Below are 12,974 nucleotides of genomic sequence, written 5' to 3' on the forward strand. Positions count from 1 at the left end.
GAGCAGGTACCGCTCTGATTTAGTGTAACCACCAATCAGACAAGAGGGGATTTCTTTTTAATTTTTTTTCTTTCTTCGGATTTCATTTTTTTCGTAAAATTCCAAACTAGTATAAATACCTTTTTGGAAATTTCTTTCCGTCGTAAATACATCTAAATTGGTGCAATACCAATTTAGCTATTTTTTCCCGCACTACTAATCCAAGATTAAGTCTTGGAACCTCTCTATTTGTTTTTATTGTGCAGATCAAAAAATGTCCCAATTGGAAGGCTTCAGCACAGTACGTCCTCCCCTATTCAATGGGGATGACTTCTCGTACTGGAAGAAAAGAATGGAAATCTACCTAAAGACGGATTACGATCAATGGTTCAGCGTCATAAAAGCCTATCGAGCGCCAATCGACAACTCCGGAAATTCACTAGACCCGGAACAGTGGACTCCGAACATGAGAAAGAAGGCATCAACAGAGAACAAGCGATTAACACACTACACTGTGGATGAACAAGGGAAGAGCTGAACCGGGTCGGACCACATCAGAATGCAAAAGGGCCGTGGGACAAATTGATCGAGCTGCACGAAGGAACCAGCGACGCCAAGGTAACGAAAAGGGATTTACTATTAAATAGAATATTTAATATAAAAATGCAGGAAGGAGAAACGGCGAGTCAGCTACACGCGAGGATCAAGGACATCCTCAACGAACTCCACGCGATAGGCCACCAGATGGAAAATAGGGATTTGATAAGGTACGCCCTAAACGCCTTTCCGCGTAATTCCTTGTGGGCATCCATCGTGGATGCCTACAAAATTTCTAAAAATTTATCAAAATTAAAACTAGATGAACTCTTATGTGAATTAGAACTGCATGAGAAAACTAATGCCGGGGTCGAGAAAGGTGTAGCCTTATTTGCAAGTTCCTCAAAAGAAAAGAAGAACAAGACTGAACTTGAAGAAAACTCTGATCAGAATTCTGAAGACGAAGAACACCTGATGAACCTGGTAAGGAAGATGTTCACCAGGAGAAAAAGGAGCTTCAGCAAAAAGGACATTCAGAAGATCAACTCTCCAATCGATTCAAGGAGCGTGACGTGCTTCGGTTGCAACAAAAAGGGCCACTACAAGAACGAGTGCCCGAAACTGAAGAACGACAAACCAAAGCTAACCAAAAAGAAGGCGCTCAAAGCAACATGGGACAACACTTCCTCGGACAAATCGGAAGCCGAAGAACAAAAGAACCAGAGTTACCTCGCGCTGATGGCCCGCGAAGAAGGATCGGAGGATGAATTGGAAGACGGGTCCGAACCCGAATCGAGCCACGACTCCGTACTCGTTTCCGAAGGTTCCGAAGAGGTATGCCGAAATCTAAACAGAAAATTTTTTAAAATTATTTCCTGCTTAAACAATAAATTAGTAAAAATAGAAAATAAAAATAAATCACTCCTTGAGGAAAATCAAGACCTCAAGGAACAAATCAAAAACTCAAGTCCAACTCAAGATCTAACACTTGAGAAGGAGAATCTGACACTAAAAATAGAAATTAATAATCTAAAGGAAATACTAGAAAAATTCACAACGAGGTCCAAAAACTTAGATTTAATTTTAAACAATCAAAAAGAAAGTTACAACAAAACTGGACTTGGTTACAAATCAAGTTCAACTAAAACCTTTAAATCATTAATAACCCAACACAAACCAACACGTAAAGCTTGGGTTCCGAAAGCATGTCTCACCACGAAAGTAGGACTTAACTAATTCTACATACCTAAAGAAAAAATATACTATATAAATTCAAATAAACCAAAACCAAAATACAAACCTAAATCAAACAACTCAAAATCTAAAACCCACCAAAAATTAGACTATCACCAAGTTAATTATAATTATAAAAGAAATAGACATAAAGCAAAGAACAAAAATTAAATTAATGGTCATTAATTCAGGGGGAGGCTCCAGAATAGCTGGCACCTCCAAAACTAACCTACCCGGCAGGGTAACCCCAACCATCCTACCCGACAGGGTAATTAGGACTAGTTAAAGAGGGTTCAAGTTTAACTTGAAAAATGGTACTGACGAAGTTTTGGATGATAGTACATTAGGGAAGCTTAGTCTATGCATGTCTAGGAAGATATGACTTCGACCTGGTGCATCTGGCTAAGTGGAATTGACCGAAGCTACCCTTGATGAATCCTAACCAGTTAGACCAAGGTTTTGTACTAAGTCTAGTGGATAGGACTATTTGGAAAACCTCGAAGGCATGGTTACTTTAATGATGTCCGAGTGACTCACCATAACCCAGAAGTTTATCCAAAAAACGCCTATTTGTTGAACCCAAAGCTAAACCTGAATCTAACACAAGTTAAAAACAAACCCTAAAGTTCAACCAAATTCATCTCACAAAATTATAGGATTCCCTGATTGACAACATAGATCGGGTGAGATGACTAAGAAATTAAAATTAAAATAAAATAAAATTATTTTAAAAATTAAACTTAAATTTTTTTAAAAACTTAAAAATTATTTTAAAAATTAAACTTAAATTTTTTTAACTTAAAAATTATTTTAAAAATTAAACTTAAATTTTTTTTACTTAAAAATTTGTTTTCAAAATTAAACTTAAATTTTTTTAACTTAAAAATTATTTTAAAAATTAAACTTAAATTTTTTTTACTTAAAAATTTATTTTAAAAATTAAACTTAAATTTTTTTAACTTAAAAATTATTTTCAAAATTAAACTTAAATTTTTTTAACTTAAAAAATTATTTTCAAAATTAAACTTAAATTTTTTTTACTTAAAAATTTATTTTAAAAATTAAACTTAAAATTTTTAACTTAAAAATTATTTTAAAATTAAACTTAAATTTTTTTTAACTTAAAAATTATTTTAAAAATTAAACTTAATTTTTTTTAACTTAAAATTTATTTTAAAAATTAAACTTAATTTTTTTAAAAAATTAAACTTAAATTTTTTTTAACTTAAAAATTATTTTAAAATTTTAACTTAAATTTTTTTAACTTAAAATTTTATTTTAAAAATTAAACTTAATTTTTTTTTAACTTAAAAATTAAACTTAAATTTATTTTAACTTAAAAATTATTTTAAAAATTAAACTTAAATTTTTTTAACTTAAAAATTTATTTTAAAAATTAAACTTAATTTTTTTAACTTAAAAATTTATTTTAAAAATTAAACTTAAATTTTTTTAACTTAAAAATTATTTTAAAAATTAAACATAATTTTTTTTTAAATTAAACTTAATTTTTTTTAACTTAAAAATTTATTTTAAAAATTAAACTTAAATTTCTTTTAACTTAAAAATTTATTTTAAAATTAAACTTAAATTTTTTTAACTTAAAAATATTTTAAAATTATACTTAAATTTTTTTAACTTAAAATTTTATTTTAAAAATTAAACTTAATTTTTTTTTTTTTTACAAAAAAAAATGGAGTCAAAAACCAGGGGCGGGCGCCCCCGGCATACGACCCGGGGCGCCCGGAGGGGATCCGAGCGCCCCGCCCCACTTAACCCCGGGCGCTCGGAACAGGTCCGGGCGCCCGGACTCCCCTATATATAGGGGGCAGGGCGCCCCATCCCTTTGCACCTCCAAGCTTTCCTTCAAAGCTTTCTCCAAGCTTTATTGCGAAAGCATTCAAAATTAAAATTTTCTCTCGTTCTGCGGTTAATACACACTCGCGAATCAACCGAGGTCGTCAGTTCTAAATTTGTTTTAGCAATGGCTCTTCGGTAAAACTCTTGTCTTCTATTTAAAGGTTATTATTGTCTGTTTATTTTTCGTTAATTAGTATTATTTTATTTAGGAAACGTTCTAAATCTGGTACTGGGCCCTCTACTCCCAGTATTGATCCTAGGTTTCCCACTGATGAGCTTAGGATTAAGTTTGAGTCAACCATCTACATGGCCATTAGGACCAAATGTATAGATAAAGCGTTCTTTTTATGCTCTTGCATTCCAGCTATGGAGACCATCAACCACTACAACCTTCAGAACCTTGTTGAATGTACTAGCTCAGTAAACATTAGCCTGTGTGCAGAATTTTATAACAACCTAGTAAAAATAGATGACTTTACTTATACTACTAGGGCAGCTGGGACTGATATCACGTTGTCCCCCACTGCCATCCGAGAGTTTTTGGAGTTACGAGAGTCTACCTGTCTCTTTCAGTGCTATCCTCCCAGGGACCTACCCTTTGGAGATCCCTACTCGCACATCACTCTTGATACAATTTATTCGTATTTTTTCGGGGGCGAGCGAGTACCCACAGTGGCCCAGTTTAGGTCAGTTACCCTTCGAGTCCAGGACTACGTCCTGTATAGGGTCTTAGTCTTTTGCATTCTACCTCTGAGCACTCGCGACATTGCGATAATGCGCCCATTCCACTCCTTTCTCCTCTATGCTCTGTGTCATAGGCTAGATATTGACATTAGCCTGCATATCTTTTCCACTATCATTTACTCGGCCGGATATGTGACGAGTGGGCGAGTTCATATGCCCTACTGTCACATTCTGACAGCATATATGTCATCTTTGGGCATTGATGTTACCATAGGTGATATCCTCTATATGACCGAGTTTGACATTATAGTAGCTAGGAACTTTTCCCTAGCTAGTATTCATATAGATGATGAGGGCATCATGACCTGGCAGAGGGAGGCACAACACCAGCCTGACCCAGACGCACAGCAGGAGGAGGCCGATGAGTTCTTTCTCACACTCTTTCCTGACGAGGCTGCTCCTACCCCAGCACCAGCTCAAGCCCCACGTCCCGCTCCTCGCACTCTAGCCGATCGAGTATCAGGGCTAGAGAGAGCCATGTCGAGCCTCCAGCACGAGTCCTCCGAGTTCCACCGAGATATACGACGAGAGATCTCAGATCTTCGACGAGAGGTGCGACAGGAGGTCTCTGATTTATGACGAGATGTGCGGCAGGAGATCTCCGACCTACGATGGGATATACGAGAGGACGACCGGGCTTGTCACACCGAGATATTGGCACTCCTTCGGTCGATGGGTTCCGGACCACCTCCGTCATCATCTCAGTAGTCATGATTATTATGTAGCATTGTTATGAAACTATTACAACTGTTTGTAGTACATATTATTCTACTAATTTTCCTTTTCAAATCTGAGTGGTCATACTATACTTTAATAGATTAGGATTTTCAAAATTCAAAATTTCTTTCAAATTGACTGTTTTAAATTCTAGGTTAAATTTTGCTTTCATTTGTTTTAAAAAAAAAAAACCTTCCAACTTTTAGAATTTCAAAATAACTTTAGCCTTAGACTAGAAAAATCCTCTTAGAAATCATGTACCCCCAGGACTAGTATTTGAGCATCTCACCAACACCCTAGGATTACCTTGCTTGTGATTGACAAACCTTAGAAAGGGGTGAGATGTATAGGTCAATTGCCTGGACTTAAGATGCTTATGTCAGTGCATCGATATAAGTCTGGGCGTTAAATACAAAACCTACATTAATCAAGTTAAGTTATTTCAGTTTAGTCAACCACTAACTGATCACATTAAACTTAACTTGACTAACCAAGTGAAAACTGCCATCTTCTGATAGTCAGTAAGTAACTAATTGGTTAGACAACTATTTTAGATGTCAGGTTCAGGGGGAGGATTAATTAGTCTCACATTTATTTCTCCTTTACTATAATTAAAAAAAATACTTTCTTAATAAATACTTTAAATCTATTTAACTAATCTGACTCATCTTAGTAAAATCTAATAAACTTGGTTTTGAATATATTACTTTTGCAAAATTAGCTTTATAAAACTTATGTTTAAAAAGGTGTTTTAACTTTACTAGCTCAACTTGAAAATTTCAAGAATTGGATCTAGCTTTAAAGTTTGATTTGAAAATTAAACTTCACCTCATTTTGAAAATCTGGATTTTACAAACTTAGACTTGAAAAATAAATTTTAATTAGTTTTTAAAAACTAAATTTAGATTTAGTTTTAACTCAGTTTTGAAAAATCGAGTTAGATCTGGAAACTTATGCTTAAGTTTTTTTTTACTTGCCTCTAAAAAATAAGTTTTTTTAACTGATTTTTAAAACTGATTTTGAAAATTTTAAACCTTGAAATTTTGGTCTTAAAAACTCATGTTTATTTTGAAAATTCAAACTTGGATACTTATGAACTAGCTTTTTACTCTTTGAGTTTGCAAATCCATTTAATATTGAAAAAATTATTTTTACTCAAAATATACTAAGTTATTTTTCAAAAGTTAAGAAACAAAGCTAAATTACTCCCCCAAGTTAACCTAACATAATTTCCTACAGTTTTTATACATTCTGTATTGTTGAATGGTTAATTTGTCTTCCTTATTTGATGAATGCCAAAGGGGGAGGGATATGTGGTTAAGTTAGAAAAACTAACTTAAACCTCATACTAGAACAAAATGTTTAAACTCTTTTATTCGCACATTTTTTTACTAACTTAACCAGGTTGTCATTCCATCAAAAAGGGGGAGATTGTTGGTGTAGTTAGCACTAACGGTCTAACTCAGGTTTTGATGAATGAAAAATCAGGTTAAGTTAGGTTTGTTATGATCTAACACTCTGACCGAGTGTGCAGACGAAGTCCAGACAGGTCGACGGGTTGACCGGATGTCTGGCACGAAGTCCAAGCGGGTCGACGGGCTGACCGGACGCTTGGCGAGAAGTCCAGCTAGGTCGATGGGCTGACCGGATAGCTGGCGAGAAGTCCAAGTGGGTCGACGGGCTGACCGGACGCTTGGCGAGAAGTCCAGACGGGTCGAAGGGCTGACCGGACATCTGGCAGGTAAGTAAGGTAAGTCACTAGAGGGGAGTGACTGTGAGGACGCGTTCCCGGGAAGGGAACATTAGGCGTCGATCCGGCTTAGATCCATTTCGGATATCTAAGTTGAGATCGTGACTAGATTCCGGTCTCGGAAAGACGGAATCTAAGTCATATTCTTTTTTGTTTATCTATATAACTATGCTAACAAACTATTTTGCAGGGTATACTTATTATTTACCTCTGGACTAACGTTTGTCTTGCAGGACGGATTCTGTGGGAAAATAGGGTCCGGGCGCCCGGGAGGCAAATTTCATCCAAACTCGCGCGTCGTCACGTGGAGCTTGCTAGTTGGACCTGCCACGTCCCACCAGGGCGCCCGGAAGGGATCCGGGGCGCCCCGAGCCTCATATAAAAGGAGGGTCAGAGGGGAGCTTCAAAACAACAACTGAAAGAAAGTCTTCTACTGCTTGCTCTGCTGCTCTGCGCTCCTACGACGCTAACAAAGCTCCGACAACACGCTCCTTCTCTTTTTACTTAAATTCTTGTCGATATTTGCTTTATTTCCATTAGCATTCCTGTACTTTAATTTATAACAATTTGCGAACTGCTAGTGATTGCCCACCGAAAGTACCCTTGTGTGCGAGCCTTGGAGTAGGAGTCGACACAAGCTCCGAACCAAGTAAAACCAGCTTGTGTTAGCATTGTCCTTTTATTTCCGCCGCGCATAACCTTTCCCGAACGATTTTGTTTATCGATATTCACCCCCCCCCCCCTCTATCAAATCTCACGGTCCAACAGCATGATCCCAAGATCAGTGAATCTAGATCAAGTTCAACTTAACTATAAAAGGAGGTTTCAGCCGAGCACTTCTACACAACAAATTCCAAGCATCTTCAACTTTTGCGTTCTGCTCCAAAAAGATCTCTATGATGTCGTAACTCTACTCCGATGACAACTACGTAAAAGATCCATCTTTCCAAGTAGTTGGTATTGTCTTTTTTTGTTAAGTTACTTATATTCAAAGTGTAATCATTCTTGTAACCTTCCGAATTTATAGTGGTTGCCCAACGAAAGCGATTAACGATCGCGAGTTTTGGAGTAGGAGTCGTCATAGGCTCCAAACCAAGTAAATTCTACTTGTGTTTGTGATTGTGTTTTTTATTTTCCGCTGCATTTCATTCTTTGCTTTGCGAAAAGGTGAAAAAATCACGAGTGTTATTCATCCCTCCATCTAGCACGTCTCGATCCTACACTAAAAATATAACAAAGATAAACTATCATATGATTGATTCATATAATACTAATTTAATCATTTTATTTAAATATACTAAACTATGTAAAATAAACATGTTAGATCATTTATGCATAACATAAATAAAATTATTAACACATGCATCAATTTACATATGAATCAAAGTATAAGAGAAAAATATACCTTCCAACAACTTGTGTTTGGGGATGGATCATGGATCCAGCTATTCTGGATTTAGCAGAATAGTTTTTCGTTATTTGTCATGAGTTCGTACTTCTTTCGTCTAATCTGATTCACGATTGAAGTCCACTTTCCAACATCTGACCGTACTAAAGATCAAGTGTCATTTTTCATCATGACGATCGAAATATCTTCCTCAAAAATGAGAAAGGGGCTATCCAATTACCTCTTTACAAGAGGTTGTCTAATAACCCTGAGCAAGAGGCTATACATTCCAAAATTCTTTAGGAGGGGCTACCGAATTTTCCTAAATGAAAAGATGAATAACTTGTTGTATGAATTCTGCAAAAATTACTGTTCGAACTCTCTCAAAAAAGATGCATTGAGGTGGCCACCGAAGATTTTCCAAGGAAGAAAAATTAAAACTTCACTCCTCAGCACTCCACTGAAGAAGCAACACTAAAAATTAGTTCTCTCCATGGATAAAAAAAACACACGTGGCTCACGTTTTCTCCAAAATGAAGTGATCGTAGTGAGGGATGTAGTGGACAAATAAACTCCCCTCACATATATAATTATATCCAATATCCCATCATATATATATATATATATATATATATATATATATATATATATATATATATATATATATATATATATATATATATATAGAGTGAGGGAAGTGAGGTTAGTGGAGGAGCTAAGAAATGTCCACATCTATATATATATATATATATATATATATATAAACTCACTAATCGTAGTACATATTTCAAAATTTAAAATTGGATAAGACTTAGGAAGCTCCTAGAAAAATATCATTCTTTATTTAAATTAATTATTAAAATCATTAGTGAATTTTAATCCAAATTATTTCAAATTGTCCCAGATGAGTGAGGGTACAAAGGGAGGAGCATCTTAGAAGACAGGTGTATGATTTAATAAATATAAAAGTGTGATGTGTGATTTAAATTTTACTATTTTATTAAAAATCTTCCTCTTTATTAACTAATTTTGATGAAACCTAAAATACATTTACATTAATGTCTTTTTTTCTATTTACATTAAAAATAATTCCAAGGTTTATTAGTAATTCCACAAGCGAAACATGTGATGTAGAGTTCAAGATTCGGCTGTGACATATTATTATGAATTTTTCTCTGATTGTTTTATATAAAAAAAATATAGTTCTCTTTAGTCCCACATCTTAGAATTGACAATACTAGGATGAAAGAAGCTTCTATAAATATTTTAGGCCGACGATGTTAAAAAATATACTTTTCTTAGTTTTTTTTTACTAAAACAAGTATAATATTAAAATAAAATATTTTTTTTACATAGGGAAGTCCGTTACAGTAGTTACTATTATATGGGTTTGACGAATCTTACCCAAATAATTAATTCTTGATTTATAAGGGTGATACTAGAAAATCCAAACCATTCAAATTTTCAAATACCCAAATAATTTATATATTATTATATTACACACGTTAATTCTTGGTTTATAAGGGTGATATTAGAAAATTCAAACAATTCAAATTTTCAAATACTCAAATAATTTATATATTATTATATTACACATGCAACACGTGTGTACGACACACTAATATTAATAAAAGTTGATGAAAATGACCAATTGGGTCGTTTGACGTGAACAGGGGTTGGGGCCAAGTCCGATTACACCATCATAGACATGTAAAAATTACAAATGAATCATAGGCATTGTACAATGAATGATAGATAGGTACTTTTGGGGCTTTGATGTAGCGACTAGATCCTTTAAATAAATAATTAGTTAGATATTAAAATTTGAATTCGGTATTGTAAAACTTTTTCTCAAGTGGAATAATAAATTTAAAAATATTGGTTAACTTGAATAAGATTCTTTAAGTGGTTCTCAATTTATTTAGATGGATGAAAAACTTATTTGGCGCCGAAGAGAACAAAAAATAATAGACATGTAAAAGCTACAAATGTGTTCTTCAGATTCGACCATAGAGGAGCGTTAGGAGATGGACAGGAGTTGTCAAATTAATATGGTTCAAGGGTTAAATAAACAAGGTGTCTTTTACTAAATTATCAAAGCATTGTTTTTAAAAAAAATCATAAAAGGTTGGTTCGCTCATTTCTTTCCTAAATTCTGATTTTATATATAAGTCTATAAATTAAATTTAGTATGGGTATGCCAGATGTATACAGAAATACATATAATATTTGATTTTAGTTAAAAAAAAAATTGAGAAAGATATATTTTTTAAAATCATCGACCTAAAATATCTATAGAAATTTCTCCACTTATGGTGTTGTCAATCCTAAAATGTGAGACTAAAGAGAATCATTGTAATCATATTTTTATATAAAAAATAATAAAAAAAATTATTAATAAATCTTAAAATTATTTTCAGTATAAAAGGAACATTAATATAATTTTATTTTGAGCTTCCTCAGAATTAGTTAATAAAAAGTTTAGATTCTTAATAAAAAAATTAAAATTTAGACATTGTATAACCATTAGTTGGAGCAAAATGTGAAGTTGTTGAGCACGGATCTTCTAATCTACAAAACGTGGACCAAAAGATCTGAGCTGGAAGTTGTTACCTTAACTGTCCCTTCAGATAGACCTCACACTATTTAGAAGGGTATAAAATTATAGGGGGCATTTATTCTAATACATAGGTCCTTTCCATCGACAGGCACTCGCTAAGAATTAATTCCAAAACCTATTAAACAATCATCTATATATGTATCAATTATGCCAATTCAACGCCCAACGAGATATTTTTAAAATTTAAATATTGTACTATCATTAATAAGTTTTGACTAACTAAAACTTATTAATGGCCTTCACCTAAAACCCTAAATCAATCTAAACCAGAGTTAATGTACAATTGCGTCTTGAGTTTTATCTACAATTAGTCCGATTTAAAAAAAATTAGATATCTAATTCAAAAAATAATATAAAATACAAGATATTTTTGTAAAATACTGATTTAATAAATATAAAAAATATAACGTGTGATTTAAGTATTAATGAAAGTTAGATAGGTTCAATAGTCGCTCTCGTGATTGCTCTGTTTCGTCCCATGGCCCCGCCGCAGCTGTCGCCGGAGGAGGAGGAGCAGGAGTGCTCCCGAGCGTTCCAGCTCTCCTGCGCCGCCGTCCTTCCCATGGTTCTCAAGACGGCCATCGAGCTCGGCCTCCTCGAGATGCTGGTCCAAACCGGACCGACGGCCTCGCTGAGCTCTGAGGAGCTCGCCGCCCGCTTGCCGACCACCAATCCGTCGGCCGCGGACATGGTCGAGCGCATCCTCCGCCTGCTCGCTGCAAACGACGTAGTCCGCTGCCTCGCGGACGGTGGCCGCCGGAAGTACTCCGCCGCTCCCATTTGCAAGTACTTGGTCCAAAACGACGACGACGGCACGGTGGCCAATATAGTTCTGCTTCATCAGGATCAAGTCATGATCGACACGTGGTGCGATATATAATTTGCAGAAAATTTTCATTTTTCTTACTCTCATTTTTCTGAATCTCTTTTCACAGGCGGTTCCGTTCAACAAACTTTACAAAGTAAAAAACAAAATTTTAAATTTAAAGCTAAAAAATAATTTCCAAATTTCCGAGGGGATTTTCAGGCGCTATTTGACGGACTCCATCTTGAACGGCGGCCACCCGGTGATGGCGGCGCACGGCATGACGACGTTCGAGTACCAAGGCGGCGACAGGCGGTTCAACAAGGTGTTCAACGACGCGATGAAGGGCGTCTCCACGCTCGTGATGAACAACATACTGCGCTGCTACGATGGCTTCGCCGACGTGCAGGTGCTCGTCGACGTCGGCGGAAACACCGGCAGCAATCTCCGGCTCATCACCTCCTTCTACCCCCAAGTCCACGGCATCAACTTCGACCTCCCTCACGTCGTCGCTGACGCGCCGGCCCTCACCCGAGTGGAGCACCGCGGCGGAGACATGTTCGAAGCCGTTCCCGCCGGCGACGCCATCATGTTAAAGGTCAACCAATTCAACACTGATAACGCATAATGATTTCCGATAGTGATCCACAAACAGTTGAACAATTGCAGTGGATTCTTCATGATTGGAGCGACGAGCACTGCGTGAAGATACTAAAGAACTGCTGGAAGGCGCTGCCGGCAGAGAAAGGCAGAGTGGTGGTGGTGGAGTACGTTCTTCCGGCTGTGCCGGAGGCGACGCCGGAAGCCAAATCCATTTTCCAGTTGGACCTGTGCATGGCGGCCTACAACGTGGGCGGAAAAGAAAGAACAGAGGAGGAGTTCAGGGCCCTGGCGAAGGAAGCAGGTTTCCATGGATTCAACGCCCTTCCTGTGTTCGCCGGCACTTGGCTATTGGAGTTCATCAAGTAGCTAGATTAGTTATTGCTTCGAATAAGAATTCCATGGATTATCATGAGTGTTTAAGAAATGGATTTGGGGGATTTAATATTTGCTAAAATAGTTTGTTTTGAACATTTAATTGAACAGAGTGATTGCTTTCTAATATTATTAGATTTCTGTTTAAGAAACACCAGGCTTCAATTATCATTATTAGATTCTTTAAGAATCAAGCAGACTTCATCAACTCAGACATTGAGACAGAGATCTGAAATTAGATGAGAGACATTTCTTTCTTTTCCTCTGCAGAGACCAGATCAACATCAGCTACAAAGGAGTCCCTTATTTTGCTCAGTTCATTGCACAAGCCAAGGTCTGATTGCTCAGCATTATACATCATTGAGTC

At 35.9% G+C, this 12,974-nt stretch overlaps 1 protein-coding gene across 2 annotated transcripts; it reads left to right on the forward strand.

Annotated features, from left to right (window-relative positions):
* Positions 1–11,260: 11,260 nt before the first annotated feature.
* On the forward strand, positions 11,261–12,736 carry LOC122006094 (caffeic acid 3-O-methyltransferase-like). 2 transcript variants are annotated; one of them, XM_042561441.1, is made up of 4 exons: positions 11,266–11,694; positions 11,763–11,789; positions 11,855–12,230; positions 12,302–12,736. In XM_042561441.1, exons 1-4 carry the CDS (start codon positions 11,306–11,308, stop codon positions 12,599–12,601), a joined length of 1,092 nt encoding a protein of 363 aa, XP_042417375.1. In that variant the 5' UTR covers positions 11,266–11,305; the 3' UTR covers positions 12,602–12,736. The 2 variants fall into 2 exon arrangements, with proteins under 2 accessions (XP_042417376.1, XP_042417375.1); XM_042561442.1 differs by lacking the exon at positions 11,763–11,789 and having other exon boundaries at positions 11,261–11,694.
* The last annotated feature ends 238 nt before the right edge of the window (positions 12,737–12,974 follow it).

Source organism: Zingiber officinale, chromosome 7B (genome assembly GCF_018446385.1).
Source record: "Zingiber officinale cultivar Zhangliang chromosome 7B, Zo_v1.1, whole genome shotgun sequence".
In the NCBI taxonomy this organism is placed as follows: domain Eukaryota; kingdom Viridiplantae; phylum Streptophyta; class Magnoliopsida; order Zingiberales; family Zingiberaceae; genus Zingiber; species Zingiber officinale.

Coding starts and splice junctions, on each gene's coding strand:
- LOC122006094 (XM_042561441.1), top strand. CDS start 11,306: ATGGCCCCGCCGCAGCTGTCGCCGGAGGAGGAGGAGCAGGAGTGCTCC. Junction 11,695..11,762: donor CAAGTCATGATCGACACGTG/GTGCGATATATA, acceptor CTCTTTTCACAG/GCGGTTCCGTTCAACAAACT. Junction 11,790..11,854: donor CGTTCAACAAACTTTACAAA/GTAAAAAACAAA, acceptor GGGGATTTTCAG/GCGCTATTTGACGGACTCCA.